Source organism: Heterodontus francisci, chromosome 29 (assembly GCF_036365525.1).
Source record: "Heterodontus francisci isolate sHetFra1 chromosome 29, sHetFra1.hap1, whole genome shotgun sequence".
NCBI lineage: Eukaryota > Metazoa > Chordata > Chondrichthyes > Heterodontiformes > Heterodontidae > Heterodontus > Heterodontus francisci.
Window position 1 is genome coordinate 28,907,332 of NC_090399.1, and position 14,929 is coordinate 28,922,260.

Consider the following 14,929-nt stretch of genomic DNA (forward strand, 5'->3'; position numbering starts at 1 on the left):
CCAGGGAGGAGGAAGCATCGGGTGGGCTGGAAGGTAACTTCCAAACTGCTTAAAAAACATTCTTGTGCTGATTCTCAGTGTAACTGAAGGTGCTCCGGCATCGCCGCGCCACAACAGCTCTCAAACAATCAAATCCCCAAAAAACCCTCTTATCATCCATTCCCCGGCTCTATCCCCGTAGATCTGAAAGTTTATTTCCCTCAATTTCCCTTTCCTTTCGAAATCATTCAATGTCTCTGCTTCCAACACCATGGGAGGCAACGATTTCCAGACCATTACCACTCACTGTGTAAAAAAGTTTTTTCTCACATCCCCCCATCTCTTAAATCTGTGTCTCCCAGTCCTTGTCCCATCAGCTAATGGGAACAACTTTTCTTTATCTACCTTATCTCAACCTAATTTTGCACACCTCTATCAAATCTCTTAATCTCCTTTGCTCCAAGCAGAACAAGCCCATCCATCTTCCCCAACCTGGCAGTTAAATTGCCTCATCCCTGGAACCATTCTGGTAAATCTCCTCTGCATCTACTCAAGGACCCTCACATCCTCCCTAAAGTGTGGTGACCAGAACTGGATGCAACATTCTCGTTGTGGCCTAACCAGAGCTCAGCTTAACTTCCCTGCTTTTGATGAAGCCCAAGATCTGGCACCTCTCCCATATCTAGGGAAGATTATGGTAATCCATTCTGCTATCTCCACCCCATCTCCTTTATCAACCAGATCAACTTATCTGGACCAGCTAACCTACCCACTCGAAGTATAGCCAGCCAATCCAGTACATCCTGTCTATCAGTTTGCATTACCTTGACAATCTCCACTTCAACCAATATCATGTTAGCATCCTATTCCTTATTAAATATTGAGCCAACATACTCATTAAGTGTTCCAGCCCTGCCCTGCGCCTCGAAGCATATATGCCCCTCTTTAGCCCTAATGGATCCCACCCCATTCTTACTCTCCGCTTGCTATTTACAAGCTGTTGGCAGAATTTTGGGTTCCCTTTTATGTTGACTGCCATTTGATTCTCATATTCCCTCTTCACCAGTCTTATTTTCCTTTTCACTTCCCCTCTCATCTTATTGTATTTGGTCTTGTTCTTGCTTGAAAAATTCATCTGACATTTATCATTGATGCTCTTTTTTGTTTCATCATATTCACTATCTCCCTCATCGTCCAAGGAGACCTGGCTTTGATTCTCTTACCTTTCGCTCTTGTTGGAATGTACCTAGTCTGTACCTGGCACATAACTTTCCTTCAAGATAACCCATTTGTCTGTTACAGTTTGTCCTGTCAGTTTGTAATTCTTTTTTTACCCTGGCCAGATTCCCTCTCTTCCAATTTAGAAGTTGTACTTTGGATTGTTCCTTTCTCTTCTCCATTACTAATCTAAACCTTATGATACAATGTCCACTCCTATGCAAGTATTTCCCCACAGACACTTTCTGAATTTGTCCCACCTCATTTCCCAGCAGCAGATACAGAAATGCCTCCTTCCTAGTGAGACAAAGAACATACTGGTCAAGGAAGGTCTCCTGAATACATTTCAGAAATTCATCCCCCTCTTTACCCTTTACCCTAATACTATTCCAGTTGATATTTGGGTAATTAAATTCCCCCAATATCACCACTCTCATTCTGGCACATCTCTGTGATTTCCCTGCAGATTTGCTCCTCTATCACTCTCTCATTAATTGGAGGCCTAGAGAATAACCCCAGTAGCAAGACCATCCCCTTTTTGCTTCTCAACGCTAACCAAAAGGATTCTGTCCTCGCCCTCTCAAGAACATCCTCCCTTTCTATCACGACAATATCTTCCCTAATCAGTACAGCCACCAAAAATCCCCTTTCTACTTCCCTATCTTTTCTGAACCCTTTGTATCCTTGAATGTTAAGCACCTAGCCCTCACCATTTTAAAGTCAGCTTTTCCTTATTACCATTACATCATTTTCCCATTTGTGTTTTTCGGACACCAACTTTATTCACCACATTTTGAGTGTTTACAGAGATGCATTTTTAAACCTGTCTTTATATTCCTCATAGTCCTTCAAAGTCATTTCTAATCTAATATGATACTGCATCCTTCTGTAGTATGATCCAATACTCTCACATTGGACACTTTATTCCTCTCTACTTCTATATCCCGATCCCACTGTCAATTTACTTCAAAGCCAATCACATGAGTGAACATCCCCATGAGGACATTGGCCCCAGTCCTTTTGAGGTGCAACCCGTCCATTTTGAATCGGTGCATCCTGCCCCAGAACTGCTCCCATTGCCCCAAGAGCCTGAAGCTCTCCCTCCTGCACCATGCCTCAAGTCGATCATCGATCCTCCGTGTTTCTACTTGCTAACGCGTAGCACTGGGAGTAATCCAGAGATTACTACCTTTGAAGTCCTACATTTTACCTTCCTTCTAGTTCCTGAAAATCTGACCAGATGACCTCAATATCTCAAGGAGATTTGCTAGTTTTGATGGGGAGGATTAAAACTAGATTGGTGGGAGGATGGGAACCTGAGAACGAGCACAGATTGGAGGCAAGCAAAACTGGTAACTTGGCTGGGGTGTGGGAACCAGGAGAAAATATCAGAGAGCAATACCAAAGTGCACAGAATACTGGGGGAGATAGATGGCAGTCGAGCAGGGAATATTAAATTATTTGGGGTCAGAGTAAGGGAGAAAGTAATAAAGTCTAAATCTGGGTTCATGTGCATGTATGTGAATGCATGGAGTTTGGTTAATAAGATTGGTGAGGTACCGGTGCAGATTGCCACGTGGAAATATGATGTTGTGGCTACAACAGAGACCTGGCTCAAAGAAGGGCAGGACTGTGTGGTAAATATTCCTGGATACAAGGTGTTCAGGAAAGATAGGAAAGGGGAAAAAGGGGGAAGGGTGGTGGTATTGATTGAGGAGAACATTGCAGTGCTGGAGAAAAAGGATATCCCAGAGGAGTTGAGGACAGAATCAATCTGGCTAGAGCTAAGGAACAATAAATGGTGCAGTTACATTACTCAATGTTGTCTATAGGCCACCAGCTAGTGGGAAGGACATGGAGGAACACATTTGCAAGGAAATAACAGAGAGGTGCAAAACTTAGAGGGTAGTTATAATGGGGGACTTTAATTATCCAAACATTGGCTGGGATAGTCATAGTGTAAAGGGCAGTGAGGGGCAAGAGTTCCTAGACTATGTTCTGGAAATTTTCCGATAGCAGTATGTTGCTAGTCCAATGAGAAAGGAGGCACTACTGGACCTGGTTCTTGGAATGAGGTGGACCAAGTGGATCAAGTATCAGTAGGAGAGCATGTAGGGGACAGTGATCATTGTATCAGAAGGTTTAGACTATGGAAAAGGACAAAGAATAATCCAGAGTAAGAATAATTAACTGGGGAAAAGCCCACTTGAATGGGGTAAGAATGGAGCTGGGGCAAATAAATTGGAGTCAAATGTTGGTATGTAAACCAGGAGATGAACAATGGGCTTCCTTCAAAGAAGAAAGAGTTTGGGCACAGTCAAGGTATTTTCCCTCAAAGGGGAAAGGGAGGGCAAACAAATCCAGGGCTCCCTGGATGACAAAAGAGATAGAGATTAAGATAAAGGAAAAAAAGTGTGCTTATGACAGATGCCAGGTAGAAAATACTATTGAGAACCAGGCTGAATATAGAAGGTCCAGAGTGTAAGTGAAAAAGCAATAAGATAACCAAAGAGAGAGCATGAAAAGAGACTGGCAGCTAGCATTAAAGGAAATCCCAAAGTTTTGTGTAGACATATAAATAGTAATAGGGTGGTAAAAGGAGGTGTGAGGCCAATTAAGGACCATAAAGGGGATTTACGCATGGAGGCAGAAGGCTTGGCTGAGGTATTAAATGAATACTTTGCATCTGTCTTTATCAGGAAGAAGATGAAACTCAGGCAATGGTGAAAGAGGAGGTAATTCAGACACTAGAAGGGTCTAAAATTGATCGAGGATGTATTAGATAGGCTGCCTGTACTTAAAGTGGACAATCACCAGAACCAGATGAGATGCATCTAAGGATACTGATGGAAGTGAGGGTGGAAATCACGGAGGCACAGGCCATAATTTTTCAGTCTTCCTTAGACTCGGGGTGGTGTGAGAGGGCACAGATTTCAAGTATTTGGTAAGAGATGCAAAAGTGACATGAGGAAATACTTTTACACGCAGATTAGGGCTAAGGTATGGAATGCAGTGCCTGAGAGTGTGGTGGAGGCAGGTTCAATTGAAGCATGCAAAAGGAAATTAGACTGTTATATGAAAAGGAAGAATGTGCAGGTTATAGGGAGATGGTGGGGGAGTGGAACTCAGTGAATTTGTCTTTCAGAGAGCTGGTGCAGATGAATGGCCTCCTTCTGCACTGTTGCAATTCTGTGATATTGTGATTCAATACCTGCCCTCTCCATGTCACTGGTACTGATGCGAATATTCCGCACCCTCTCCATGATGCCCTTTACCCTGGCACCAGAGATGCAACACACCATGCTGGACACATAATAACGGTTATAGAAATGCCTGTCTTTCCCCTGAACTATCAATCATGTTACACCAATCTAATAGAGTCAGGAACGTTGTTTAACCAGATTCCTGGCACTTTGTGAAGAACCGCTTCATGCTTCTGATGGCATTCTCGGTGTTTGGTATTGGACTGTGGGTAGTGATGTGATGACATCACACGTCTCAATCCCCACCTTTCTTCGCAAACAGCAAATTCTGTGCATTCACATTGTGGACCATTATCCATTACCCACAGCAAGTAGGAGAATATTCCCTGTGTACAGGATCTAATAAAGGCAGGCACGCCTTGTAGTACTGAGGGAGTGTTGCACTGTCGGAGGCACTGTCTTTCAGTTAAACCAAGGCCGCACCTGCTCTCTCGGGTCCCATAAAAAGTGTCATGGCCACAATTGTATAGGAGAGCAGGGCACTTCTCCCTGCTGTCCTGGCCAATATTTATTCCTCAACCAACATCATGAAAAAGGAACATTATCTGGCCATTTATCACATGGCTATTAGTGGGGCCTTGCTGTGTGCACATTGTCTGCCACGTTTCCTACATTACACCAGTGAGCACACTTCAAAAATACTTCATTGGCTGAAATGAAAGACTGTTGGCTTTGTCACTCTCTCGCCCCCTTCCTTTCTTTCTCTCTCTCTTTCGAAGAGGAACAATGAATGCAACATCCTTTTCCTTGTCCATGTTTGTTTTGTGTTCTCTGCTGTGGTCACACCTGCTGACCATACAACCTTCATTCCAGCATTCCGATACCTATCCCTGAAACGTGGGGTTGAATTTAGCGCAGTTTGCCCGTCATGAAACTTAAACCTCTCCACCCCTTCCCTCGACATGGGCAAATCCCACTCCCACTCCTTCTCCTCGAATATATCTGAAGATAATTGATTTATACTGCTCTCCAACATGCATTTTCAATACTTAGCCCAAGAATTCCAAGTGCCAATTTTGCTCTATTTTTTTCCACACCCAGGATTTACCCCAAAGGTAAAATTATTGGGAGATTATCAATGAAAGTGGTTAAATGGGAAGTGTTGTATACAATGGTGAGTGTGGGCCCATGAGTGTGGACTGCAGCAGTTCAAGAAGGCAGCTCACCACCACCTTCTCAAGGGCAATTAGGGATGGGCAATAAATGCTGGCCTGGCCAGCGACGCCCACATCCCATGAATGAATTTTTAAAAATGATCAGTCTATCAAAATGAATGCACTAGATTGTTAATGAACCATTAACCTTTCTTTGTACACTTTAATTATTTGCATCTCAGCACTTTGTGAACAGGAAGGAGTTGTCTATTGCTGGGAATAACCAGACACTTACCACAAATAACAGAATTTCTCACCACCTCACACATTTCATCATTTTTTGTATTGGGTCACATATTGAGCACAAAATATTCCCAAGTGTACAGAGTCTGAGTGAGTATACAGAGAAAAACATAGACATTACAATATGGACATAGTCTTTTGAACAAAACTAGTCAATGTCTGAATTCACCAAAACCAAAACAAGTAATTCTATTCACATTGAACCCTCCTTTTCCCATATCTCTTCAACACTTTTCTTTATCTCTCTCTTCAAACTCAGCTTGAATGTTGACACAGTTTCTCCCTCAGTCACTGTCCCTGGAAGTGAATTCTCCAGCCTCATGACTCTCTGTGGAAAGGGGTTTCTCCTCTTACCTGCTCTAAATCTATTACATTTAATCTTTGATCGATCGCCCTATGTTCTTCACCCCTCAGCCACTGGCAACATTCTGCTTCTCCTACTCTCTCCCATCATTTCATCATTTTAAGCCGTTCCATCATGGGACTGTGCTGTGGTGGCAATGACAGAGACCTCGCTCAAAGGAGTGGAAGATTGGGAACTTAATATTCCTGGCTGCTGGATGCAAACTAAACACCACCAAATAGTGGGAATGAGATAGAGGTACAATCTACAGGTGGATGCAAGAACTATAAAGTAATGGCAGTGAGGGACTTCCAACTATCCTAATATAGACTGGGATAGTAACAGTGTATACAGCAAAGAGGGGAGAAATTTCTGCAATGTATACAAGATCAGAAGACAAGAAACTTTGAAATGTAGAAACCGGTAAAGTTATTAATGGATTGCAGGAGGGCTGGTGAAACGCCGGATGAAATTTCACACAGGTTAGTGTGAAGTAATACATTTCTGTAGGAAGAATAAGGAGAGGCAATACAAGCTAAATGCTCCAATTTTAACGGGTGTTGCAGGAGCAGAGAGCCCTGGGGATGTATTTATTTAAATCTTTGAAAGGGGATGGACAAGTTGAGCAGACTGTTGAAAAAGCAGATGGGATCCTTGGCTTTAGTAATAGAAACATTGGTTAGGATTTTATGCTGGTGACGGGGGTCTCGAAATCCGGAAAAAGTGATGCTGAGAACCCCGCGTCGCCTCTTCCCTGGAAGGCCCACTGAATCTAGTGCCAATCAGGCACTGAAGTGGACAGCAGTGGGCTTTCCACAGGATCAAGGACCCCGTTGCAGGAAGTCCTGCCCTTGGACAGCTGCCGGCCAATCGCTAGCAAGGACAGGGGGTGGCTCTCAGTGGGCCCCCGTTCGTGATGCTGCTTCCCCTGTTCAGGCACTAAGTGCCTTTTAACGAGGGACCCCACCTCCCCACCACCCCACCCCCCCACCACCTCCCCCTCCCCCAGAGCCAGGAAGCTGCAGGCATGGTTTTTCGTGCCATGCTGCCACATGGCTAATTGCGATAGTGGTGGGATGAGGCCCTTATTAGGGATGTATTGCCCAGTCAGGGACCTCAATTGAGAGGCCATCCCACCCCGGACTAAGTTTTTGGAGAAGCGGGAACATGGCACGAACCCCCGCCAACATCCCACCCAACTTTATGCTCTCCCCGCCTCCAAAGCCGCCACGGGAGACAGCATAAAATTCCACCACAGTGTACAAAAGCAAGGAAGTTGTGCTAAACCTTCATAAAACACATGTTGGACCTCAGCTTCAATATTGTGTTCAATTCTGGACAGCAAACTTTAGGAAGGATGCTGAGGCCTGAGAGAGGGTGCAGGAGAGATTTACTTGAATTTTACCAGGGATGAGGAACTTCTCTTATCTGGAGAGACCAGCATGCGGGATAGTATATTGTTACCATAAAGAGTAGTAAATCCGAGGATTGGGAAGATTTTAGAATTCAGCAAAGGAGGACCAAAGAATTGATAAACAAAAACAAAAGAGAATATGAGAGTAGAGAGAGACATAAAAACAGATTTTTCAATGTTTCCATAGGTATGTGCATCGGAAGAGATTAGTGAAAGTAAACATGGGCCCTTTCAAGGCAGAGACAGGTGAAATTATAATGGGGACAAAGAAAATGGCAGAGACATTAAACAGGTACTTTGTATCTGTCTTCATGGTCGAGGATGTAATAAGTAAGATGGATAAGGGGGAGCATTAGATGTAGTGTGTTTGGATTCTCAAAAAAAAAATTATAAGGTGCCACACAGAAGGTAATTACACACAATCATGGGATTGGAGGTAATCGATTTTCATGGATTTGGGATTGATTAATGGTCAATAAACTGATAATAGGAATAAACTGGACATTTTTGGGTTGACAGGCTAACTGGGTATTGGACGGATCAGTACTTGGGCTGAAGCAATTTACAGTTTACAGCTGGCAGGTAAATAGTGTGAAATTATGGTATGGTCCTGTTAGTGACCTTTGACCCCACAGATGTTCAGCGGTGCTGAGTTTTTCCCGCCGTCATTCAGACCCGGGCTGAAGAATGGAAAGAGTTTCTCAGTGAAAGTGTGGGCGAAAGTGTGGAGATGGGCCATGTTGTCCGCATTGTAATATGACACCTGTCCGGCCTCATAGTCCAGGAATACTCCGATCCTCCGGGGATTCGCACTCAGGGTGAGGACGGTGTCAGAGGGAGAGGTTGCGGCAACATAAACACTATCAGGATCCAGCCACACAGTCCAGTATCCAAGCTCAGGTCTCAGGTCGATTCTCCCTTTCCTCTCGGCAGATTCTCGGGTCACTCCCAGTCCCCACCATGTGTTGTTCTCCACCTCCACCTCCCAGTAATGTCTCCCTGATGTGAATCCCTCTGATCCCAGGACAAAGGGAAAGAAATCAAACCTCTCCGGGCTGTCTGGAAGCTCCTGCCGTTTGTCTCCGTCTCTCACACTGGTCCGGTCCTCAGACACGATGAGCCGGGGATGGGCTGTGTTCACATCGAGAGTCAGAGAGGCTGGAGCTGGTGGGGGATGGGGGAGTGGGAAAGTTATAACAACATAGTCAGTGATTTAGTTTGAATAATATATTTAAAACAAATAATCTTTCTTAAAGAGGACATGCGGGGGCCCCCCGGGAACTCCAGTGTTTTCAAAGGGCTCCAGGTTCTGTCATTGGAATAAAAACAAGAAATGCTGGAAATACTCAGCAGGTCTGGCAGCATCTGTGGAGAGAGAAGCAGAGTTAACGTTTTGGATCAGTGACTCTTCTTCGGAACTGGCAAAGGTTATAAGCAAGTAAAGCGGGGGTGGGGCAAGGGATAACAAAGGAGTAGGTGTAAACTGGACAAGGCCACTTAATAGCTGACCAAAAGGTCATGGAGCAAAGGCAAACAATATGTTAATGGTGTGTTGAAAGACAACGCATTTGTACAGGTAGGGTGTTACTGGACTGAAAATTGAACAGCAGCAAGTGCAGACATGAAAAAAACACAGTGGGTAAGCAAACTGAACAAACTAAGATGAAATAAAATAAACATACAAAAAAATGTAAAAAATGTAAAAAAGAAAGAAAAAAGGAAAAAAAACTAAAAATGAAAGTAAAATGGGGGGCTGTCATGCTCTGAAATTATTGAACTCAATGCTCAGTCTGGCAGGCTGTAGTGTGCCTAATCGGTAAATGAGATGCTGTTCCTCGAGCTTGCGTTGATGTTCACTGGAACACTGCAGCAATCCCAGGATAGAGATGTGAGCATGAGAGCAGGGGCGTGTGTTGAAATGGCAAGCAACCGGAAGCTCAGGGTCCTGCTTGCGGACTGAGCGGAGATGTTCCGCAAAGCGGTCACCCAGCCTGCGCTTGGTCTCCCCAATGTAGAGGAGATCACACTGTGAGCAGCGAATACAGTATACTACTGTATTGAAAGAAGTACAAGTAAATTGCTGCTTCACCTGAAAGGAGTGTTTGGGGCCTGGGATAGTGAGGAGAGAGGAGGTAATGGGCAGGTATTACACCTCCTGCGATTGCAGGGGAAGGTGCCATGGGATGGGGACGAGGTGGTGGGGGTAATGGAGGAGTGGACCAGGGTGTCGCGGAGTGAACAATCCCTTCAGAATGCTGACAGGGGAAGGGAAGGTAGATGTGTTTGGTCGTGGCATCACGCTGGAGGTGGCGGAAACGGCGGAGGATGATCCTTTGGATATGGAGGCTGGTGGGGTGGAAAGTGAGGACAAGGGGAACCGTGTCACAGTTCTGGGAGGGAGGGGAAGGGGTGAGAGTAGAGGTGCGGGAAATGGGCCGGACACAGTTGAGGGCCCTGTCAACCACAGTGGGGGGAAATCCTCGGTTGAGGAAAAGCGAAGACATATCAGAAGCACCGTCATGGAAGGTAGCATCATCAGAGCAGATGTGTCGGAGACGGACTGTCATTGAAATCTTCTCTGACCCTCCCGGGGTGCTCTGACCCTGTGATCCCGATCAGGAACTCTGTGACCTCCCCCCCCAGTCTCCTGCTGTTCTCAGCATCTGCAGAGTGACCTCTGGAATCTTAGAAATCCACAAGGGATCGGCACCAGACGCTACGGCGTCGCTTGGAAACAGACAGAAATCAGAAGGAAAGAGAGCAGGGAAAACAGGGCATCCTGAAGGGGGAGGGTGAACAGCCAGCAGTCGTGGTCCACATCGGAACCAATGACATAGGTAGAAAGAGGGATGTGGCTCTGCAGTCAGAATTTAGGGAGCGAGGTAAGAAATTAGCAGGCAGGACCTCAATAGTAGTCATCTCTGGATTACTCCCAGTGCCACGTGCAAGTAAGTATAGAAATAGAAGGATAAGACAGATGAATGCGTGGCTGGAAAGATGGTGCAGGAGGGAGGGCTTTAGATTCCTGGGACATTGGGACCAGCTGTGGGGGAGATGGGACCTGTATAGGCTGAATGGGTTGCACCTGAACAGAGCCAGGACTGAGTTCCATGTGGGACGTTTTGCTAATGCTGTTGGGGACGGTTTAAACTAGTTTGGTAGGGGGGCTGGGGACCTGAAGATAGACTCAGTTGGGACAAAATCAGAAATGATAATGGAAGGCAGAAAATTAATGTTTGAGTCTGGAAGGCAAAAGAAGCAAAGGTTAGAAAATTTTAAAAATGATTTTGGCAGTGCTCAAGGGTATTTATTTCAATGCAAAGAGTATCGCAAATAAAGCAGATGAACGCAGGGCACAGATAGACACGTGGCAGTATGATATCATACATGGCTTAAGGAGGGACAGGAATGGTACCTCAACGTTCCTGGTTACAGGGTTTTCAGATGCGATAGGGAGGAGGATAAGAAAGGCGGGGGAGTGGCAATTTTGGTCAAAGAAACTATTACAGCTGTGAGGAGGGATGATATGCTGGCAGGTTCTTGAAATTAGGCCATATGGATTGAGATAAGGAACAAAAAAGGGGCAATCACACTGCTGGGAGTGTACTATAGACCCCCAAACAGTCAGAGGGAGATAGAAGAGCAGATATGTAGGCAAATCTCTGAGAAGTCAAGAACAATAGGGCAATAATAGTAGGTGATTTTAACTACCCCAATATTAACTGGGATAGTTTTAGTGTGAAAGGAATTGAGGGAGTTTTAGGAAATGAAGATGGGCAGGTGGAAGGAGTGGCAGTGAGAGAGCATTTTGGTGGTAATGATCATAACTCAGTCAGTTTTAACAGAATTATGGAAAAGGACAGAGATAGAGCAGGAGTTAGAGTTCTCAACTGGGGCAAGGCCAATTTTACTAAACTGAGGAGTGATTTAGCGAAAATGGACTGGAAGCGGCTACTTGACTGTCAATCAGTGTCACAGCAGTGGGAGGCATTCAAAGGGGAGATTCAAGGAGTTCAGAATAAACATGTTCCCACAAAGAAAAAGGGTAAGACAGCAAAATCTAGAGCCCCATGGATGTCAAAGAGCCTACAGGGTAAGATAAGGCAGAAAAGGAAAGCCCATTCCGACACCGAGAATTCAATACTACAGGAAGCTGAGAGAAGTATAGAAATGGAGGGGTGAAATCAAAAAGGAAATGAGAAAGCAAAGAGAGGGCATGAAAGAATATTGACAAGCAAAACCAAGGTGAAACTAAAGCTGTTTTGTCAGTACATTAATAGTAAGAGGATAACTAAGGAGAGAGTCGGGCCCATAAAGACCAAAAGGTAACCTACGTGTAGGGGGTGGAAGATATTGGTATTATTCTTAATGAATACTTTGCATCTGCCTTCATGAAATAGGAGACGATGCAAATATTGTAGTTAAGGAAGAGTAGTCTGAAGTATTGGATGTACTAAATATAGGGAGAGAGGAAGTATTAATGGGATTAGCATGCTTGGAAATAGATAAATCACCAGGGCCGGATGAAATGCCGTTAAAAGAAGCAAGAGAGGAAATAGTGGAAGGTCTGACCATCATTTTCCAGTCCTCACTGGATACAGGTGTAGTGCTGGAGAATTGGAGAACTGCTCACATTGTACCTCTGTTTAATAAGGGACCGAGGGATAGACCGAATACTTACAGGCCAGTCTAACCTCAGTAGTGGGCAAATTATTGGAATCTATTCTGAGAGACAGGATAAACTCTCACTTATAAAGGTACAGGTTAATCAAGAATATCAGCATGGATTTGTTAAGGGAAGATCTTGTCTGATGAAATTGATCGAATTTTTTGAAGTAACAAGGAAGATAGATGAGGGTAGTGTAGTTGATGTGGTCTACATGGATTTTAGCGTGGCTTTTGACAAGGTCCCACAAGGGGATCCAGGGAAATGCAGCAAGGTGGATACAAAATTGGCTCAGTGGCAGAAAACAAAGGGTAATTGTTCACGGGTCGTTTTGCGACTGAAGGGATATTTCCAGTGTTGTTCCGCAGGGCTCAGTACTAAGTTCCCTGCTTTTTGTGATGTATGTTAACAATTCGGACGTAAATGTAGGGGGCATGATCAAGAGGTTTGCAGATGACACAAAGATTGGCCGTGTGGTAGATAGCGAGGAGGATATCTGTAGGCTGCTGGAAGACATTGATGGTCTGGTCAGATGGGCAGAAAAGTGACAAATGGAATTCAACTGGGAGAAGTGATGCATTTGGGGAGGTCAAACAAGGCAAAGGAATATACAATTAATGGGAAAATACTGAGAAGTGCAGAGGAAGTGAGGGACCTTGGAGTGAACGTCCACAGATCCCTGAAGGTAGCAGGCCAGGTAAATAAGGTGGTTAAGAAGGTATATGGAATCCTTTCCTTTATTAGTCGAGGTATAGAATACAAGAGCAGGGAGGTTATTGCTGGAACTGTATAACTCATTGGTTAGGCCACAACTAGAGTACTGTGTGCAGTTCTGGTCACCTCATAACAGAAATGATGTAATTACACTAGAGAGGGTACAGAGGAGATTTACGAGAATGTTGCCAGGACTGGAAAAATGAAGCTATGAGGAAAGATTGGATAGACTGGGGTTATTCTCCTTGGAACAGAGAAAGCTGAGGAGAGATCTGATTGAAATGTACAAAATTTTTAGGGGCCTGGATAGAGTGGAGGTGAAGGGTCTATTTACCTTTGCAGCGAGGTCAGTGATGAGAGGGAATAGATTTAAAGTGATTGTTAGAAACATTAGAGGGCAGTTGAGGAAAATGTTTTCACCCAGAGGCTGATGGGGTCTGGAACTCACTGCCTGAAGGAGTAGTTGAGGCAGAGACCCTTAACTCATTCAAAAGGAGTCTGGATGTGCACCTCAAGTACAGTAATCTGCAGGGCTACGGACCAAATGCTAGAAGGTGGGATTAGAATAGGGGGATCATTTTTCAGCCGGCACAGACACGTGGGCCAAGTGGTCTCTTTCTGTGCCTTACCCTTTCTGTGATACAATGAGTCAAAAGCAGGGAAATTGCTGCAGAGGGGAAGAGAGAACCAGGAGGAGGAGGGGAATTAACATGAAAATAACATCTCAGGAGAGGAAGAGAAAGAAGAAATTCAGCAGAGGAAGGGAGGAAATGAGATTCACAGGGGAAAAGAAAGAGAGAGAAAGAATTCAAGGAGGGGGAAAACAGAAAAGTAGAAGTAAGAGAATGAGAGAAATGGACAAAGAGGCTACAACCACAACTCAATCTGTCCAACAACCTGACCAGGATCACAACAAACACTGAAACAACCGGGTAGTCACCAGATTCAGAGACACAACATGAAACAAACAGCCTGGACACAGCAAACCCACATCATTATATCCAGAAATCTCAATAGACTCCAACACACAATCAGACAAAACCAAACTGTTCTTCATTAAAGTACAGATGGAAGAGACATTTCTACAGAACACTCTCCTCACCGTCCTCAGAACACAGCAAGTTTATGAGTGAGTGAGTGGGACAAAAGCTGACCACCTCCTCCTCAGCCAAGAGTAGAGAACAGTCACATTAATCAACAGGAACCTTCCCATTACTCTGGAGACAGACATTCCTGGAGAAGGAGCTCGGTCCATCGAATGACATTTGAAAAACAGCAGAACCAAAAGCGACGCTTCAGCTCCATGTCCAGAATGAGAATTCCCCACATGAACATTCCTCACACTTTCTCTGTGAACGGCACTGGAAACATGAGTGAAGACATAAACTGTTCTCTTCATTCCCAAAGTTCCCAAAGCTCCCACTGGACATGAACACAAACAGCCGGAGCAATCCGAGATCAAAGTAGTGCCCTGGGCCTACAGGATGTATGACAGGCACACACCCCAATGTGAAGGAATTGACTTTCCACATGAACCTACAGAAGACAGACTCCCGGATAGAATATTCCTTCCTGAAGCAGCATCGCCTTTCCCACCTAAACTGTTGTAAAATGTGATCAACAGGATTTGTACCAATTATCATCCACTCAGACCTCAGAGCTTCAAACCTGTCCTCTTACATGCCTCAGAGTTCCTGCCAACCTCTAGGTGAAGCTCATCTCCTCACAGATACCCGAGGATGGAAAACACATGACAGAACGAGGACAAACACATCAGGCGAGGCCACGCTACCAAGTTTTACAAAGCTATAATAGCAGAACTTTCTCCCCTCCAACTGAATCTCATACAACATGTACTGGAGACAATAAACAGTAAGATTATCCCCACTTGGTCACAATACACACTCCATAATGATGACTATAAAGTATTGTCCA

General features: G+C 44.7%; 1 protein-coding gene across 1 annotated transcript in view; it reads right to left on the reverse strand.

Annotated features, from left to right (window-relative positions):
* Nucleotides 1-7,181: 7,181 nt before the first annotated feature.
* LOC137346215 (zinc-binding protein A33-like) overlaps nucleotides 7,182-14,929 on the reverse strand; it is a 35,804-nt gene continuing 28,056 nt past the window's right edge. Inside the window, exon 6 of the mRNA XM_068009638.1 lies at nucleotides 7,182-8,778. Within this exon, the coding sequence (XP_067865739.1) occupies nucleotides 8,228-8,778 (551 nt within the window). The 3' untranslated portion in view covers nucleotides 7,182-8,227. The remainder of the gene's footprint in view (nucleotides 8,779-14,929) is intronic.